Here is a 19,690-nt window from a genome sequence, read left to right as displayed (position 1 = left end):
CTGCTGCAAATAGTATTCCAACTGTTTTTAACAAAAAACATCACAGACTTTTGAGAAATCAGTGTACTTTAAAATAGTCTACTTTAAAAAATACATCTGACACAGAAGTATTTAAGACAAAAATCAAGAAGTTTAATAGATAAACCATGTGCCAAAAATATGTCTAAACAACACAGAAGTGACAACCAAGCTTTGAAGTATTAAAGACAGGCTGGTAGTGCGAGCTGCTTGTTCACAATCAGCTACAGTTGTAAACACTGAAAACTGCTACCAGGTAAGACTTAGGTGAAGCCTGTAACAGACTGGTATAAAGATAGGCAAGACAGGCATCACTCCCTAATCAGTAATATATCCAAACTGTAAGAGAATCCTGCATTATTTATACTGCAGACATTGTAGATACAAATGTCCAAAAAATAAATCTTGATGTAAGGAGATCATCCATCCAAGCACAGTCAGTGCAATTGTGTGTGCACCTTTCTTTTTTCAGCAAGATCGATCATGTAGCATCCTTATCTGTGCAGAATCTTTCAGAATAACCCCCCCAAACACACCATGTTTCACCATTACTCATAATCTGGAAACGCTGTTGGCAAACTAAAAGTGCCAAGCCTAGAACTAGAGGTCAAGAACTGCACAAGGCATCTAGCTTCCCTCCCTTCTCAGAAAAGGAACACTTGCTTTTTTTTCTTAGTCAAAAGATGCTGTTCACCTTAACAGCTGCTACTTTTTGTTCTTGACAACATGTAGCTCCTCACTGAAGAGCCAAAGAGGGAGCTCTAGCCAACAACAATACCTGCAAAGCCCAGTCTCCAGAGAGTACTTCTGTGAATACTCCAGGAAGCGCTTTTGTGAATCTTACTCTGTGTGCACTAGCCCAGGGTTAGCTGGCAGCACTCAGAGCTCCACTAGAGGAAAGGCTCAAACGCCATTCACAGCTATTTGGAAGCTTCATACATCACCTACTAGTGGGAATACCAGCTCTTCTGCAGTTGTTTAGAAGATGCTGCTTTTTTCACTATGAAGACAAGAAAGATACACAAGTAATTACAGCTCCTGAACATCTGTCTGGACAGAGTCAAAACATTTGAGATACACCAATATTTGTTTAAAGAGTCAAAGTGTTAACATTTTATTTGTATCACCAGTAAGTTACATCTTTGTGTTTCCTGCAGATAACTAGAGCATGAGAGGTTTGTTGTCCCATCTGGAGGAAGGTGGCTTCAGCTCTGTTCACACATTGCCTCGTGGGGAAATAAGTACCTAATTTGTTATATCCTACCACGTTAAATTTTGTTATTTCACATCCCTGAACAAATGTTACAAACCTAAGAGCCCAAATGTTTCTCTTGTATTTACTTCTAGAAAATTCCACTGAAAACAAGCGTGGACAAATTTAACCAACTGCAAGACATGAAACACTGATTAATCAAGTCATACTGTTTCTAGCTAAATCAATGAAAACAATTATTAAGAAATCATTGTAAATTGTATTGGGTAGATACAACAGCTTAACAAGTCTTAACTGCTATGACACCAAGTGGAACTATGTTACACACGAAGCTTACACAGAACACTGGAAAATGCTCACTGAATAGCAAGGCCAACTAGACAAAGCACAAGAGCATTTGTGTAACCTGGAACCGCTACACTATGCATTTTATAAGCCATCTTTACACAGACCAGAGTGAAGTCTAAAGCAACTTAAGAACCTGCGACTCTGTTTTGAAAAAGAAACAACCTCATTCAAACAGCTTCTGCTCTAAGGAAGATTATTAACCTTGAATTTGTTCACATCTCCATGTCCACATCACCTGATTATAAAGACACTGCATTTAAATGCTGTCATTTTCCCAGTATAACTTCTCTGCCAGGTTTTTTTATCAGAAGTCATCAACATGAAGTTTTTCATGCCAGGGTGATTAAATAATCCCAACACAAGCCCAGTCAGAACAACATAATTTGCATTAAAAAATTCTCCAAATGTGTTTATATCTTTAGAGAGAAGACCTTACTGCCACTCCTTCACAGCTTTTAAAATAGCCTCAAGTGATCTACAGAGACACACAGGTGGACAAAATAGAGCTGTTTCATCACACCAACCACAGCGACCTTAGCCCTTCCCCAGGCAATTCCTGCCACATCATACACTTAGATCTCTAACTCCGATTAATATTAAACTATTGTATGCAATTCTCGGACAAAAAGGAAGACTGAGCACTGAAGTGTGCCCCCACACCAAGCAGCAGCAGATCTGCGCTCCTCCTCTCCCACTGCACAGTCACAGACATGCCTCCCCCACATCTTTCGGGGGGGCACTCGCACCCCCCTCCATCCCATTTTTGATTACACTGATCCCAAGCGCTGATTTCCATCAGAGCACAATCTTAAAGCCAATTCAAGCCAAGCCTAGGCACACGCACTGAGGGCCCTGCTCTCAGGCGCCTACCGAGGCCTGTTTTCCATCAGTGACGTGACGAACCGAGAGCCGCTCCGGGATCTGGAAGGAGCCCAGGGACGCCTCTCCCTGCCGCGCCGCACACCCACCCGCGCCCCGGCACCGCTCCGCCGCATCGCGAACAACGGCGGCACCGACCCCCGGCACCCCCTCGGCCGGGGCAGCCACCGCGACGCTCAGGGACGGGCGAGGGGGGTGACAGGGGCACTGAGGGGCGAGGGAAACACCCCAACCCACCCACCCAAAACGCACAAACCCACGGGCAAACGCTTTACGCTGCCCCCCCTCCCCGCTGCGCCGCCCCCCCGAGCGCGTCGCCATTTCGTGAGACAGGAGCGCTCCGAGCTGCCCGCTGCGGGGAGCAGCGGAGAGAGGGGAGCACTGGGAAGGAGATCGAGGGGTGAAGCCCCGGCCCCACGGGGCACCCGCCCATGGCGACGGCCGGCGCGGCCCAGCCCAGGCCCCGGCCCCGGCACCACTCACAGTTGCGGATATCGGAGATGAAGACCGCCAGGCCTCGCATGCCATCGCCCTTCGACACCGCAGGCATCGTGGCGCACGATCACGGCCGCCCAGGGACGCGACACGCCGAACCCCCGCAGCCGCCGCCCGCTCTCCCCGCGGGCTGCTTCAGGCCGCTCCGCCGCCGCCGCCTCCGCAGCGCGCAGGCGCCGCCGGGGCTCCCGCGCCCCCGCAGCCGCCGGGCGGGCGCTGCTCGGGCGCCACCTGCCGTGCGGAGGAGGGAGCGCCGCGGTGCGCCGGGCCCCCTGCGCCTCCCGGTGCCGCAGCCGCGGCGGGCGCGGTCCCCGCCCGTCCCCCGGGATGTGCCCCGAGATGTGTCCCCGCTCCCGGGCGTGCCCCGTGCGATCCTGCGGCCCAAAAGGGCTGGCTAGCTGGAGGCTGGGCCCCGGGGATCGGCCGTGCCGCTGCTGGGACGCGATTTCCAATCACCGCCCGTGAGGGCAAACGGGCCCGGGCCGAGCTGAGGGGGCGGCAGGACGGCGTCAGCCGCTGTGCTCGTGGGTGAATTCATGGCACGCTCCCTGCTCGGGAACAGCCTAATCCCTTCCTCTCCTCGTGACCCTAATGGCCGAGAAGTTTGATGATTTTTGAAGGTGAAATAGCGGGCTTAGGCACCTCAGAGGATGTAACTGATGAGGAAGAAGGAGAGGGACAGCCGATCAAGATACCGGAAAATTTCACTTCATCACTTAAGCTTAAGAGAAGACTGTTGATCTGGAATCTTATTTTTAAAATGCGAAGAGCAAGGTACAGACTCTCAGTGGTACAGTCCGTAAGAACATGCTTTCCACAGGGTGGGCTGCAGGAGGCTGTGCCTCGGTCCTCCTCCTCAAAAGGGCCCCAAAACAGTGCATGGGATGTGCTGCACGTACCCTGCATAGTCCCTGTGAGCACTGACAACCCGGAGGCCGCTGTGTGCAGCTCCATCCTTAGGCACATCCCCCTTGTGAGCCCGACATCATTTAGAGATTCCCACTCCCTGGGCATACAGGCCTGCAAACCCAGGGCCACATGTTCCTCCTGATGGCTGTAAACATGCAGAGTGACACAGTCCCACTTCACATCTACTCCTGAGACTCAAAACATTTCAAGGTTAAACTGTCTTTAACATGCTGAAGTGGTGGGACTGTGCAGATCATTAATATCTTCAGCTGAAAATAGGTTCAAATGATCTCAAAACTGGCCAAGACTGCCTAACCAAAAGTGTGAAGCCCTGGGCCTCAGTCATGATGCAAGGGATTAGTATACTTAGTGGAAAATAATGACTTGTGAAATCATGGGGCTGAGGGCTACTGGAGATCAATCAGTCATTTCACCTCCATTACAGCATACTTTAAGCCATTTAATTTCATTTCATCTGGGTTTTTTTTTTTGTTTGTTTTTTTTTTTTTGGGGGGGGGGGGTTGTTTTGTAGTTTGTTTGGTTGGTTGGTTTGTTTTGTTTTTTTACCCGCAGTGAATTTAGCCCAATATCTATGGTCTATCTTCCAGAAAGGCACTGAGTCTTGCTGTGATACAATCAAATTCACTGTAGCCCTGGATAGTTTACTCCCATGGCTAATTCTCCTTCTTTAGAGCTTGCATCTTGTTTAGATTCATCAAACTCCAGTACCTTTAATTTCGTGATACATTTTTCTCTCATAAAGGTCTACATAATACTTGACACCATCTGTCTGACAGCGGCTGTATACCTCAGGTCACCTCTGAAGGGTCTATTGCAGCTGTTTTCAGGATACATTGTTTCATGAGTGTTTTTAGTTGTGCAAGTATCTGTGAGAAAGGCAGGATGACAGCATGTGGTAGTCGCACAATTTTCCCTTTGTCCCTGGATCCATTTTGTAGACCAAGTGCAACTACAGGCAGTTGTGCACAATTAGTCTATTATTCAACTCATATTATCTGTAGGCTTTCATGAAGAACACTCTCTTTTTTCACAGCTTTACAAATAAATTTTGATGCTTAATAATAATTTCCATGCACCTTTGAAGATGAAAACTTACCATGTCACCAAATGAGGGTTTTTTTCTGTGATCGGGAAAAAAAAAATCCTTTTTGAGCTAGCCAAAATGTTGAGCTGATTTCTACTCTTAAGAGTACAGTGACACCTAAAGGCTCAGTCTATCAGTCCTGTCTGGATGTGTTCCTGTCAATACTGCAAGTCATGCAGGTATCCAACTGCCTTTTCAGCAGTGGCTTAAAGTGCTGTGGCAGTACCAAGCTAAGCATGAGCTGCAAATTCTTCTTGAGAAGTAGGAAAATATCCAAGTGGTTAACACATGTGGATGACTCCAGTTTTGCCTCATACAGCTAAATGTTTCATTTGAAGGGGCCCAGTATGCAGTACACATACCCTGATTATTTTATGTCAACCTCCTTTGACTGGCTTTTGAGGCTTCCCTATATTCACCATGCTGTCTTTTTGCCTCAACAAAGGCAATCAGGACAAATGTGTAGGCATGTCTGTCCTTACTGCCTCATAACTTAGAACTTAGTAGTGCATTTCACATGTCTTGATAAGGACAAGGTAGAAATTTTAAGTGAATAATAGGTATCTAGAGGAAAGAGAGTCTGTAATGGTCTCTAGATGCATCCTGGCTGAAAGAAACATTGTAATGTGAACTCAGCACAGAGCTTGCACCAGGCACAACCCTTTACAATCATACTGAGTGGGTAATTCTGTAAAATATTTGGGTTTGAGCCTAAAATCTATAAAACACCAGGCTGCCTAAAAAAAACCCGTAAGTAGTTCTATGCATCCCAAGATGTTATGATTAAGACATTTATAATTATTGTAAAATCAGCATTAAAGGGGAGATAGTACTAAGAAATATTTTCCTATTACATAAAACGTTTGGCATCACATTTGTTTGCCAACAAATTCACAATGTTTGTCCCCCCCACCCCTTCCCATTTTATATGGGAGTTACTTTAATTTCTTTTCCAGAATTTCATTGCACTTTGGTACAAAGGCTTTAATAATTGCACTGACCTTCATAAAACTATTACAATTCATCTTGAGTGTTTTCAGCTGGTGAGGATCCAGTTGTGGGAACTACAAAAAAGGAATTGTTCCTTTCCCTTTGTTACTTCTCTCCCATTTGTCTCACCAGTTATTGTTCTGCTCCTCATGATCATTCCAGCCATTACTGGAACCAAAAAGAACTCAGGACTAAACAGAGTCCATGGCTCCACCATGCACACACAGCCATGTTTCTGTACTTGACACTGAACATTCATTATCCCTTAACAGAGAGCACAATGCCTTCTGCCATGCCAGAGTATCAGATGGGCTGCTTTCAACACTAGAAAACACAACTTAGGCTAATATAATTATCATGAAACTCTAAATTTACAGAAGGTTGGGATGGATCTGGGCATAGAAAACCATGCATCTGCTTCACTGACAAGACTTGTTCAGAGGAAAAATATTTCCATTTTGCTTTTCAGTGCTAAAGAATGCTCATGAAGTTCTTGATTACACAAGAGGGAATGAAAGAAGAGGGCAGTTCAGCAGAAAAAGGCAACCTTCTGGTTCAACTTTTAGGAGGTTGCACCAAACTGTAACCAAGACAGAAAGCAGGTCACAGGAAGGCTTCTGTTGGAAGTGCACTGCTAGGATATGCTGGCCTTGCCTCTACATCATGATATCACACATCCATTTTTTAATCAAGTCTTTTGATAGCGTATGTAATCCCTACAAGCAGCCTGTGAAATAACAGGGTTATACCAAAATGTCTGCTGCAGTAAATAGCGGTAACACAAGCCATGCTGCATGCAAAAACACAATCTGTAGAAGGCCAAAACAGAAGAAACTAAAAAACTCAATTATAAACACAATCTTTTATTTTAGAGTCTGTTAAAAGCCATCTGAGATTTGACCTCTCCTTTCTCCACACCCAGAGTCAGCAGTACTGCCTGCAGACTCTCTGCAGCCTTACCTAGACGATCATTTTGCCTCCAGCTCAGTGTGTCCATTTTAGCCCAAGCTCCTGATTTACCTGCCTTATTTCTCAGAATCACAGAAACAATTTGTTTTGAAAAGACCACAAAGATCATCGAGTCTAGCCTGTGATCAAACACCACTACGTCAACTAGACCGTCAACTAGACCATGGGACGGTGACTCCGCCACCTACCTGGACAGCCCCTCCCAGTGTCTTATCACCTTCTGTAAAGGAATTCTTCCAGGTCCAACCTGAACCTCCCCTGGCACAGCTCAAGGCCGTTTCCTCTTGAGATGCTGGTGGCCTGTGAGAAGAGGCTGATCCCAACCTGGCTACAGCCGATCTTTGGGCAGTGAGCAATAGGGCCACCCCTGAACTTCCTCCTCTCCAGGCTAGACCTGGAGCTGGATCAACTTACTATAGCTTGAGCTAAACCAAGAGGCTCTTTATGGGAATTTAGATTCACATCTTTATTAGCATTTCTTTTCTTCAGCTACAGATGAGCCCCAAAGCAGAGCGTCCCGGATCCTGCCGGGCCGGGCCGGGCCGGGCCAGCCCAGCCCAGCGGCGGCTCTGTCGGTGGGGCCTGGCCGGGATGTGCCGCCGCAGAGCCGCAGCCGCCGCTCCCGCCCCGCCATGTTGGCGCAGCCCGGAGCCCTCCCGGCGCTGCCCGGAGCCGGCGGGGCGGGGCGGGGCGGGGCGCTGCCGCCCGCCCGCACTTCCGCGGCGGCGGCGGGCGGTACGTGCTGTCCGCGGCCTCATAGGGCTGGGGAGGGACGGAGTAGAGGGGAAAGGGCGGGGGTGAGGCCGCGCTCGGCAGGGTGGGGGCCTGGCCGTGCTGCGGTGCGGGTGACGCGGCGGCCCGGGGAGGCCGGGGCTGCCCCGCCGGGTCCGAGCTCGGGGGCGGCCGGAGCGGCGCTGGGGCGCCGATGCCACGGCAGGCGTGCGAGTTCCTGGTGTAATCGAGAGTCGGGCGAGTGTGGGAGGGAATTCTGAACGTCGAAGTGGAGCGCTTTGCGAAGGGGAGGGTTTAATGTTTACAAAGGTTCGAAACGGGTTTATTCTCACTCTTCACTCCCCGGTATAGCTTTTATTGCTTTCATTTAAAAACGCATCAGGAGTATGCTTCCTAGCCTTCCTTTGCTAGGTGATGCAGGTTCTCTCTGCAAATGTAGTTAGAATCTAGTTTTTTCTGTATAAATAAAATATAAACATTAACTCAGTGTTGTGTGCCAACCATTTAGTTTCTTTGCTTGCTTATTTTGGACAGCCTAAATCTGTGTTAGCTTTACTCACTTTTAAAAATCAAGATAAATTTAAAACAGCTTTCCAAAAGTATGTTATCTCATGTGGAGGCGGGGTAAAGCAACATTTGTGACTTGGCTAGGAGGGAAACCTGGGCTTCAGATCAGTATGTCAGCCAATGTTTTAAGCTTTAAGTTGTCCATAGTATCAGTTGGACAAGCCATAGAGGCAGTTTTCAATTCTGTTTGCATTTTGCAGTGGCAGAGGAGATAAACAAAGAGTGCCAAGCTCAGACAGTTCTTCTGAGTTCAGCTAATTTGAGAAGTGTTAAAAAATGGCAGAAAGTTTGTAGAAGAAAAGTTTGATAAGGATTTAGTTTTGTAAAGCTTGCAAAATGCCTGCTTATATTTTCCATAAAGAGCATTTAAAGTTTGACTAATTCATCTTCTGTGTTACAATGATGCTGTCTACTTAATTTTCAGTGATGATGTTAAAGAACAAACTATTAAAATAAGTGTTCAACCGAGAGTTTATACTGGACTGTCAGTAGCAGAAACCAATTTGCCACAGGCTCAGTGCTTCCTCTAAATCTAGGAGTGGATGTTGACTTAACAATAATTGACAGATGGATACGATCCTGTCAAGGAAATGAGCACATTTTGATGTCTAATTGGAGTTCAGGGATGGCTTTTTAAGTTTCTGTTCGTCAGCTGTTAGATATTATCTTCTTTTCAGGGAAGTGGAATCTGTTGCTAATTGTTTCTGAAAGTGAAATCAAACACCTCCAAATCGATATATATGAGCTTCTGGGAGAATTGATATCCTGTCCAAATAGTTAAGACTTGTATTGACTGTTCAGGCTCTCAATTGTTCCTCTCTGCAATAGTTTATAGATCTTGCCAAGCTAGATGGAACATAGGAGATACTATCAAAAGCAACCTGCTTTGTCTCATTTTTTAGAATGTGGAAAACAAGGGAGTGACCGGTGACCTTGAAGTCAAAGTAGAAGTGTAAGACCTTAATTATTCATAATAGGAATTTCAAGCTGTATAGCAATTCAGCTTTTACCACATTCCCTGGATCCAAGCAATATTAGAAGGCTTTCTGCTTTTACTTTGTGGTTGATAAAAGACTTGACTAAAATCTTCAAATAATTTTGTACAGGAGATTTTTGTTGTTCTTTGGTGATACTGGCATTGTTTTTTTCAAGCACTTCTGCCATCATCCTTCTACTTTGTTGCCTAATCACGTATTCCTCTCTTTTCCTGCAGAATCCCTAAATCCTACAATAAATACCTCTGTTTTTTAAAATCTGACTGCTAAGCCAGATACATCCAAATACTAGTAAGTTTGTTGAGTTGTTGATTTCATGTCTGTTTCATTGAGTACATTTCCATTGAAGCTTTAAGGGTCCTTCTGCCACAGTACTGAGAGGCGCAGTCTCATGTTGTGGGATCCTGCACCTGATGTTTTAAAAGTTTGAAACAAAGTAGTCAAAACTTTGAGCAGCACTTGTTATCAGTGCCAGTAGAACAAATCTTATAAATATGATTTGTAGAAATGAGCTTGTAGGTCTTCAGAATGAGTGGTAGAGTAATATAAGCAAGATAGTTTTTTAAGTTCAACAAAAATTCAGAATATTGGAAAGAAACTATTTTCTTCTCCATCAATATCTCATATTTATGAAAAGCAGCTTGATACAGATCTAGAGCCCTGGTTCCCCAAATGCCAAATTTTTTTTTTTTTCTGTTTTCTTCTTATTTACTAATGGGAGCTAGGCTGGGAAACCAGTGCAACTTGTAATTTGGGAGAGACTGGAAAACTCTGGCTGTATTTTACTTTTTCTTTTAAGTCTTCCTACAGATACAAGGTGTGATAGATGAACACGCAACAGAACTGTTGTCTTCTAATTCTCAGTTCCTTTATCTGGAGCCAGGACAAACTGTCAAAGTTATTCTTCTTAGGCAAAAGGACATGCCCACCCTCCCCCCTCCTTTTTATTTTCCTTCAATTTCTGTATCAGTGACTTGGCAAGGAATTGAAAGCAAAGGTCTCACCTGTTACAGTAAAGACACATAGCTGTAAGCATATAGCTATAATTTTTTATATCTCTTAATTAATTTATGACACACTGACCAGGCTGGTAGGAGCAGAAAAAAATGTTTTCTTATTTGCTATTGAAAAGGTAAGGTGGTGCAGTAATTGTTCTGTGCAGCAGACATTTATGTCAGTTTCATCTGTAAACAGTTGTACTTCTTTAGGGGGATTCCTTAAAAAGGAAGCTGCAAGGGTCCAACCCACTTCATCTGTGATACAGCTACTAAAACAAGGGACAAAAAAGGTGTTTGAGAACCGAAGTAATCTCTCACAATGCACTGCTTTTGTTGCCAGAGCAGAAGCACTGCCTTAATAAGTCTGATTCTAAATGGGAGAAGATAAGAAAATGTCTTGGCTTTTTTATACAAGAAAACCAAATGAAACTGTTATATTCCTATGTTCACAGAGATTTGAACTGTTATGTTTTCAGGAGAAGAGAAACTTGACATGGGCAAAAACACCATGAGGCTTCTCTGTGCTTCCCTTTCTCTTGCCATGGTATGCTGGCTAGCTGAAGGTACCCTGTCAAAAACAGATGCGAAGAGAGGTGCTACAAAAAAACTGGAGGAAAAGGTAAGGGAAATAACTGAAATTCTTGTCTTATCTAACATGTGTAGTGAATTAATTGAACTTTGGTAAATGGTCTCTACCTCTGTTAAAACAGTGTTAATGCATTTCCGCTGAAGCTGATACTCACAGATAAAACTTGAAACTGTCCTTTCCTTCAGCTTTTCTGTGTGTCACAAATGGTTCACTTCTTGAAACATGATGTAGGCTTCTGGAGCTTCATCCTCTGTGGAAGTTGCAGAAGCAGGAAGTTTTTGTCCCCTCAGGGAATACACTTCCATCCCTTTGGAAACCAGGGTGGGGAGCAGTAGTTTGGGCCAAGAGCTCTAGGTCATTTACTGGTGGAATGGAGTCTTGCCAATGGGAAGGCTGTATCCTGATGAAAGAGTTTGAAGAGCTTATAATCAGTTGTTGTTTTGCAGGCAGAAATGATTCAGAGTCTCACAATAATCAGAGCAAGCAGAGGCACCATGCTGAAGTCTCTCCTCACTTGCTGAGCATGTTATTGTTTCCTGTCATTATGCATGTACATCTGTCAGTGTTTGTATCACTTGCTCAACATCTACCAAATCTCATTTGCAGGTAGTGAGGTTAATACAAGGTGTTAAGGCAGGCCATATCCCTAAATTCCTCACAATGAATCAATTCTTCTTGCTTCTGCATACCCACCATGGACGTCTTATTAGATCTTCTTGTTCTGTTTTTATGTGCTGGGTCAGTTGAAGCATCTTCCCTAACGAAGAGTGTTTAAAATCTTGACCTTCACAGTGCAGCATTCTCAGACTAAAATATATCCAGTGTAAAAGCTGTCTTCAAATTCTTGGTTTAGAGCTCCTAACCCCTTTTTATTATTTTGGGGGTAACATGACAGAAAGCTTTGATTAGAAAACAGAGCACCATCAGCTATCATAAATTATGTTCTTTACTCCTATAATGTCTTGGGCTTTGTTTTTTGTTTATATGCTTTTTACCCTCCAAAGAAAGTAATTTTACTGATGATGACAAATCATTTCTGAGGACTTGTATGTTTCAGTTCTAAATTGATCTGCATAATTTAAAAGGAGTGCTCAGAGTTTAATGAAGTGATTTGTTTTGCTGTTGTTTTTAAAGTTGAAAGTGGCTGTTTCATATAACTGGTTCTAAAAACTGTCTTCTCTCCACAGAAGCTGCATTCTGATAAAAATGTTCAGGATCGGGGATTGGTAGTTGTGGATCCAAAAGCAAAGGATATTATACTGGAACATAAAAGTTATTGCTCCAAGAAGATGAAGGAACGACATTTCTCAGGAGATGTTCTAGGATATATTACTCCTGTAAGTTGATACAATGAATAAAATTGGTGCTTTGAATGAATATGCAGCAGACTGTGCTAACCTGCAAGTTTGCATCCCTGTTTTAAAAGTATTTTTATAGTAATGGGAGCTGCTGGTCAAATACAATCAAATAGCCAGAGAAGTATTTGAGACTTGACTTCAGGTGGTCTCAAACCCTTGTTCTCCCATCTGTCTCTTGGAGGATGTCTAGGTCTTCTAGGAGGATGTATATTGTTTTTTCTCTCCCTGGTGTTGAGCAATGCACTTAGAGCGGGTACTGGTTGTGCAGCTGCAGTGGGAGCTGCAGGTTGTGCCTGGGATGAGAGCCCCAGGCAAGGGGCTGTGACTTGGTCCTGACCTTTCAGACAGCAGAGGGCACGGGGACCTGTGGCAGTGGCCAGGTGACTGGATACTGGGACACAGCAGGAGCCAAGGGCTCTGCAGGAAGACCCCAGACTACCACAGGCTTGGAGGGTACAAAACCTGGGGGTTCCTTTGTTGGGAGTCCCTCACCAGATACATCAGACCGAGCTGTTTCTGTGAAATTGCTTTAGGGTTCCAGACATCTGTGACTCTGCCATGGGAAACCCTGGGCTGAGCCATTGAGGATACCCTGTCTGACTGTGTGAGTGTGGGGTGTGCAGGGACCAAGAGGGGCACTCCTGGGGTCACCCTCAGCAATGAAAGTTTGGAGTGATGGGAGTGTGACTGCCAGAGTGGCTCCTAGATGGTCAGACAGGGAAGCTTCCTTAATGCTGGTTTGTTTTAACAGGGATGACAGTATTCTCCTATCAGTGGTGAGTCAGGGGAAGTTGCAGTGAAGTCAGAGCAGGAGGGCTGCAACTCAAACCTGCTAAATCAAAAGTAACAATTGCATGCTGCCATACTGATGTCAAACTGGATGCCTTTTGCTATCCTGTCTCCTTCAAAGCATTCTTTTTTGAATGATAAACATTTCTTCCTTTTTTTTAGAGGATACTTTTCACTTGTTTTTGGCTTACACTCGTCAAAAGACAAATAGGCGCCCTATAAATTTTCGCCTTTCTCAAGTTGTCTTGAACATAAATTCAGAGTCTGTAAATTCAAAACTGTGTGGGAATCTACAAGCCAGTTGCTGTAGTTCAGGTGAATTAGCACAATTTTAAGATTGTCTTTCATATAGCTAGCAGAGCTTCCGGAGTACTTTCTTATTTAAATGAAAGCAATATGCCAGCAGGTTTCCTCAAATGAACGAATAGGGATCTAGCAGGTGGTTACATTTCTGTTAAAGACTTTATATTGGTCAAAAGTGAAGTAAACTGTATCTCTTACTTCTGAATCTCTCACTTTTTTCCTCTCCTTTGTTTTTCAAGTGGAACAACCATGGCTATGACATTGCTAAAATATTTGGAAACAAATTTACACTAATCTCACCGGTTTGGTTACAAGTGAAGAGGAGAGGGAAGGAAAGGTTCCAGTTCACTGGGCTCCATGATGCTGATCAAGGTGTTGTTTTTTTACTTCAAATATGAATTGCAATATTGTTGTGGACTGAGTAGATTTGGCATACTAGGTAGGTTTTGCTGGCTCTGCCACATGGTGAAGGCTTTCATCCTTCCTTTTTTTTTGGGTTTTCTTCAGATTGAACTTCTTTCTGTCCTCACCTGCTTACACATATGTACATAGTTTATTTGTCAAAAAATGTAAGTAGAAAGATTGGCTTTTCCTCCATGCTGCACACAAAACCCCTCTCAAAAAAAATCAAAGGGCAAAGATTCTGTACAAGGAAAAACAATCTTTCGTGTTGCATTGTGCAGTTGTTTACCTGTTGTGGGTTTTGGTTTTTTTTCTTTGCAAAAACCTTTAGGCGAATTTGTTTACAAAAGGAAGATAAATTTAATTTGAAGAGAATTTTTTCCCTTCATTGCAAGGAAAGTGGCAGCAAGATTAAATTTCAGCTAGTATGTACTAGTTCGTGGTTTTGAAGTTGATTGAATGTGAAATTTCATTTGAAATAGCTATAATTCTTACCATGTTAGTGCCTGTTAACAAATTCATCCTTGTGCAATGACTGCCAAGAGGAGTGAATGGGACATTTTAAACTACCATCTGAGAAAATCAGACATTCCTCCCAGGTGATGCCTAATGTCTGCAGAAGTGTTCTGAGTGGGCACTAGGGTAGCTTCCATAGTGAGGTAGAAGTAAGCAGGGGGGAACTGGATAGGGACTACTGTAAGGCTGTAGTGAATGCTGTGGTGCAGGTTCATGGCTTCAGATCCTGTGCATCACAGGATGGTCTGTCTGAGTGGATTATGAACTGCTAGTCTGTGGCAGGAAGATGTGTATAATGGAGCTATGGTACATCATTTCAGGAATGTTTGAAAATATGTTATCATTGTCAACATCATTTATATTTTATCAACTGTCTTACTTGTTACTGTTTGACAGGCTGGATGAAAGATGTGAGAAAAACCTCCAAAAACATAAAAATAGGTGAGCCTCTGGTTTATGTTTGTTTGCTTGCTTTTTATCTTCTTTAGCTTTTAGAAGAGGAAAGCAAGGCTTTCTTCCAGGTCTGTATGGGAGGAAGGAAGATTACTTTAGCACAGCTGTACGAAGAAGATGTCTGAGAAGAAAAATTAAAGCAGTTAACTGTAGATAGTTAAGTAACTGAAGTGTTGGCCCTCTTAATGCCTTTATGTTTTGCCTTAGCTTCTTGTCTGTGAATAAATCCTGGGTTACAGTGCCCTCCATGGAGCAATACTAGTATATAACACTGTGTGCCTCCCTGGGGAAAGAAGTCTTTGAACTTGTTGCTTGGGGTTCTGTATAGTTTAAAAGAAAAAAAATCCAAATCTTAGTCAGTCAGTCAGACTTTCCTGCATGATAGAAAAATCCTGCTTTGTCTCTTCTCCCCTTGAAGCTGGGAACTCATGGAATGTGCTGCATTGTGTGTCTTTAGGGAAAATGGCAAACATTTCTATAGAGATACTGCTGTGCTAGACTTCTTATATTTGTCTATAGCAAGAATTCTGTGGAACTGTGAAATGCTTCTTGATTCAGAAGGGAATATGAAATTGAAATGTATTAGAAAAATTGAATTCTCAGTCAGATATTTTAACGTACTGCAGCTGCCAGAGGATAAAGCCTTTGAAATCTCTTTATACTCTTCTAAAACACTCTTTTACAACCAAGGTAGTTAGAATGGGCTTAGACATAGCTCCATAAAATCCATTGCCTTTTCCTGTGGGCATGATTGTCAACTGTTCCAACAGCAGTTTTCCTGTCTATTTTTTTAAGGTTTTGTGTTTTTAGAAAAAAAAATTTACACAAGCTCAAGTGCTTTCCAAAAGTAAAAATTTGGCTTAAGGCATTGAATTGAGTAGAAGAGTGAAGTAATGTAGGGCTATGTATGAAGTAAATTAGAGTTTGAACATTTCTACCTCATTATTGTGGTAGAAGAGATGTACAACTTAAAGATTGGTGTCTTGTGTTGTTGCTGGTTTAAGACTCTACTTGAGGCCCTGAGTGGTAGTTCAGTTGAGATGGTTCAATCAAATGAAGGTATCTTGTCTTAAAACTTGCATGAGTGCTGATCGTTAACTAAACTTAAACTGAAGAAGAATGTTCTACAGTGTCAGTTCATCTATGCTGCTGAAGTTGATCAGAGTGAAAAAGCAATTATCTCAGTCATGGGATGTGATTTTTAGTGGCATCTCTGCTTGTATCTGCTGTATTCTGTTTCTGCAGAAACATTCCAGTGTAGGTAATAAATTTCTCATTTTCTCTACTGATTGTCAACTTTGCCTGATAGTGCCTCGAATTTTGTTTGATGGCTGGACTTACCAAGATTTTGAGAGTGTTTTTGGCAGTGAAGATGAGATAGAGGAGCTTTCCAAGAACATGGTTCTGCTAGCCAAGGTAAAAAAAACCTATTTAGGATGCTTATAAAATAGTGAGATGATACTTGATTCCTTTTGTAATAGATGGTTTCTCATTTCTTGTGATTTTGCATTCTACGAAATAAAATTTGCTCAAAGCAATAATGAGGCAGGATTCTTGATAGTGTGTCTTAGTATGTGTCCAGTTCTTGTAAATATGAAATGTAGCAACACTTAAGTGCAGGTGAGTAGGAGTCTGACATGAGACTGCATCAGTCTGATTGACACAACCTTGTTGTCATTGGCAGCTGCACTTGTGATTTTTGCCTGCTTTAATTTTTGTTTACATTTCTATTAAAAATATAATTATTGAGCTGTGGCTAAACTGCTTAGTGGTATTTTCTGATAGGCAGAAAAAGGGTCATGGGTGCAATGAGTGCTGTTTTCTGTACAGGAATGCATTCAGGCTCAGTGTGGTAAAGATAAGGAGCCACTTCTAATACCAAGAATCACTCACTGGATATGTGTTATTGAACAGTTTTCCTCAGGTTTGATCAACCAGTTTCCTCAAAATGTTAAGAGACTAGGGAGAGGAGAAGAGGAATTTTGCTAAGGTTTCTGGACAACCCCTTTCCTAATGGCTTGAGAGCTATCCCATGTGTGAGAATAGACAAGCTGCACCCAAAAGACATTCAACATTAGTGGCTGACTAATGGCAACCTGTTTATTTATTGTCAGAATAAGAGTTCTCACTACATGATGTAAGGAAATCTTACAGTGCTCTAGAGGAAGTTGGATGTATAGTTAAACTGAATAATTTCTTAAAATTTTTAACTGATATGTCAATTTTAGGTCCTCAGTAACACTTGACCTCTTAAGGAGGTCAACTCAATTACAACAGTATCCTTGATTATGCTAAGAATAAATTATCGAAAGAGAGACTAATTGTGGGAGATACTTGGAGTCATGTCTATGGCGAATTAGCATTTATGTCTTCAGACTCAAGAGATAATGAGTTTTTTCCCTGATATACAAGTAAAAGCGTGTCTAAACATTTGCTTAACAACCACCTTTCATTACTGTCTGAATTTTCATAATACAATATTGGCTTTTTCTGTAAAAGTAGATATAGTGGATAACTAATAGAGATTTTCAACTTTTGCATGTTTATGTTTGTGAAATGATTTAAATTTCTCTTGGACTGCTCCATGAAGTGCTGTGTTAAAAGATGAATCTGGTGTAAGAATACGAAGCCTGTTCAATCTGTAATAGTACAAGAAAAATAACTGCATGGTCATTAACTGTGTGTTGTTGACAATTCTATTTATTTAGAGTGAAAATTTTGATGGTTTTGTAGTTGAAGTGTGGAGTCAACTGGGAAATCAAAAGCAAACGTAAGTATAAATCTCTAGGAAGCAATTCCTAAAAATCACCTCCTTTAAAGCATCCTTTTAATTTGTCCATGTTGATTTGAATATGTCTTTATAAATAAATACACTTAATTCCGGAACAACTAAAGGTTGTTCTGCTTGTCTTACAATGAAGTAGAGGGGTTTACCTCACTCTACATGAGATCAAAGATTACATCATAATCTTCACAGTGGGTTTAGCAGGCTGTGTTAGTCTTTCATTCTTGAGTTTCGCATGATGTAATTTGGATGAGGGCATAGAGGATACCTTGGTTGCACGCTCACTCCCACATTGGCACTGGCCTTTATCATAAGTGTTTGGTTTCAGTTACTGGGTGAGGCTTGGAACAATGTGATACTTTCAAGACCTAAGGCAAATGCCAAACTTATGCTTCATGAGGAAAAGGCAGAATATGGTGGTGAAATTAATGATGCAGTGCAGGAATCTGAAGATTTTGTGTTAGTTTCTCAGGAAATTCAGGCATCCATTTCTCTAAAGCACACTGTTTCTTACAGATCTCTGTTGCCTAAAATTTCTGGGGGCAAATATCTTCAAGAAAGCTGCAGAGAATGCAGACTTCATTATGGAAGGCTTTCACCTTTCAAGAAGTGGTTACTTCAGGTTATTCTGGTTAGGGCAAATGCTGCTGACTGATGGCATATGTTAGTTACTTCTCAAACCGAGTGTGCTATTAGCAGTCCTACCTTTTCCCTATAAAATTAACAATTGGGAACAAAAAATTGAAACTGCAGAATCTTTTTAGCTTTGTAAATGACTCCATCAATTGCCCTGCAAGGAGTAATCCTTCAGCTGTATGCTCTTGCTTATAATTAGGTAATTTGCCAGGTTGTTCCTAAGAGCTTATCTGTATCCTGAGCTCTGAGCCTAGTGCAGTGTCTTAATAAAGTAGTCAAGAAGGTGACTGAAGCAATTAGTAACTGCCAGTCAGAAGTGGGTGGTAGTGGTCATTTTATTTACTGTGCTTACTGTATTTAAGTAAAATCACTAGTTTTTCTATTAGTTAACACAGATATAAGACAGACTGTGTAACTGTCATTGTAAGACTCACTGAAGATCATTTTAAACACACTGGCATGAAAGTGCTGTATTGCAAATGAAACACATGAGCAAAGCATTTCAATTGGCTCCAGGGTGAGTTTATTTGTGGCATGGTAAAAATACTGCTTTCTGCCAGGAGTAATGTTGGTTTAAAGCAGTGTTGTTTCGCAGAATTGCAGAATAAGCTGAGTTGGAAGGGGTCTGCAAGGATCATCGGGTCCAGCTCCTGTCCCTGCACAGCACCATCCCCCCGGAGTCACACCATGTGCCCCAGTGTGTTGTCCAAAGGCTTCCTGAACTCTGTCAGACTGATGCTGTGAGCACTTCCCTGGGGAGCCTGTTCCAGTGCCCAAGCAGCCTCTGGTGGAAACCCTTATTCTAATATCAATCTAAACCTCCCCTGATGCAACAACTGTTACCAGAAAAAAGTGATCAGTGTCTGCCCCTCCTGTTCCCCTCAGGAGGAAGCTGTAACTGCAGTGAGGTCTCCCTTCAGTCTCCTCCATGCTGAGCAGACCAAGTGACCTCAGCTTATGATACAGCTTCCCCTCACGGCCCTTCACCATCCCCATGGCCCTGCTTTGGACACTCTAATAGCTTCATGTCATTTTATATTGTGGCACCCAAAACTGCCCCCAGCACTGGAGATGAGGCTGCCCCAGTGCAGAGCAGAGTGGGACAATCCCCTCTCTTTTCTGGCTGGTGATGCTGTCCCTGATGCCCCCAGGACAGGGTTGGCCCTCCTGGCTGTCAGGGCACTGCTGAGTCAGATTCAACTTCCCACAGACCAGAACCTCCAGGTCCCTTTCCATGGCACAGTTTATTTAACTGTGTGCTGGACATTTTGTCCAGAAGGACACTATGAAAAACAGGTGTCATAAAAACTGTTAGTACTGGAGGAGATACTGCTGTTTAGTTGCCTCAGCCCTCAGTTACCTGAGTGTTATTTAGGTGAAGCACCACCTCCATTCACTATCATGTTTGTTACTCATAGACACGAGTGGGAAGTATTTTCCATAACTTCTGGAAAGAGTTATTCTCATGCTGTAATGGGAACTGGATCCTTTTGTCTTGAGTTGGTAATGCATAATCATATGTGAACAACACTTCAGGATTATCTTAACTTAAACGTGAGATTGTTTGCCACAAAAGCATAAAGGGAAACAGAAGTTAGGAACTGCAGGTTTTCTTCCATTTCAAGACCTGATCTAAGTGCT

At 42.9% G+C, this 19,690-nt stretch overlaps 2 protein-coding genes across 10 annotated transcripts in view; one reads left to right on the top strand and one right to left on the bottom strand.

Annotated features, from left to right (window-relative positions):
- The window catches only part of AP2A2 (adaptor related protein complex 2 subunit alpha 2), a 41,847-nt gene extending 38,717 nt beyond the window's left edge, over nucleotides 1–3,130 (bottom strand). For 3 of the 4 annotated variants that reach the window (XM_064425162.1, XM_064425164.1, XM_064425165.1), the window contains exon 1: nucleotides 2,942–3,129. In XM_064425162.1, coding sequence (XP_064281232.1) covers nucleotides 2,942–3,008 — 67 coding nt within the window. In that variant the 5' untranslated portion in view covers nucleotides 3,009–3,129. Of the gene's footprint in view, nucleotides 1–2,941 lie in introns of all 4 variants that reach the window. The other variant, XM_064425163.1, reaches the window with a different exon arrangement.
- A 382-nt stretch (nucleotides 3,131–3,512) lies between these two features.
- The window catches only part of CHID1 (chitinase domain containing 1), a 109,061-nt gene continuing 92,883 nt past the window's right edge, over nucleotides 3,513–19,690 (top strand). Inside the window, exons 1-8 of one of the 6 annotated variants that reach the window (XM_064425168.1) lie at nucleotides 7,619–7,661; nucleotides 9,439–9,511; nucleotides 10,695–10,837; nucleotides 11,995–12,144; nucleotides 13,497–13,629; nucleotides 14,572–14,616; nucleotides 15,938–16,044; nucleotides 17,337–17,398. In XM_064425168.1, coding sequence (XP_064281238.1) covers nucleotides 10,712–10,837; nucleotides 11,995–12,144; nucleotides 13,497–13,629; nucleotides 14,572–14,616; nucleotides 15,938–16,044; nucleotides 17,337–17,398 — 623 coding nt within the window. In that variant the 5' untranslated portion in view covers nucleotides 7,619–7,661; nucleotides 9,439–9,511; nucleotides 10,695–10,711. Of the gene's footprint in view, nucleotides 3,728–7,584; nucleotides 7,662–7,822; nucleotides 7,968–8,510; nucleotides 8,533–9,438; nucleotides 9,512–10,694; nucleotides 10,838–11,994; nucleotides 12,145–13,496; nucleotides 13,630–14,571; nucleotides 14,617–15,937; nucleotides 16,045–17,336; nucleotides 17,399–19,690 lie in introns of those variants that run through there. The other 5 variants (XM_064425167.1, XM_064425169.1, XM_064425171.1 and 2 more) reach the window with 5 other exon arrangements.

Source organism: Passer domesticus, chromosome 6, assembly GCF_036417665.1.
Source record: "Passer domesticus isolate bPasDom1 chromosome 6, bPasDom1.hap1, whole genome shotgun sequence".
NCBI classification, from domain to species: domain Eukaryota; kingdom Metazoa; phylum Chordata; class Aves; order Passeriformes; family Passeridae; genus Passer; species Passer domesticus.
This window is presented reverse-complemented; position numbering and strand designations above follow the sequence as displayed.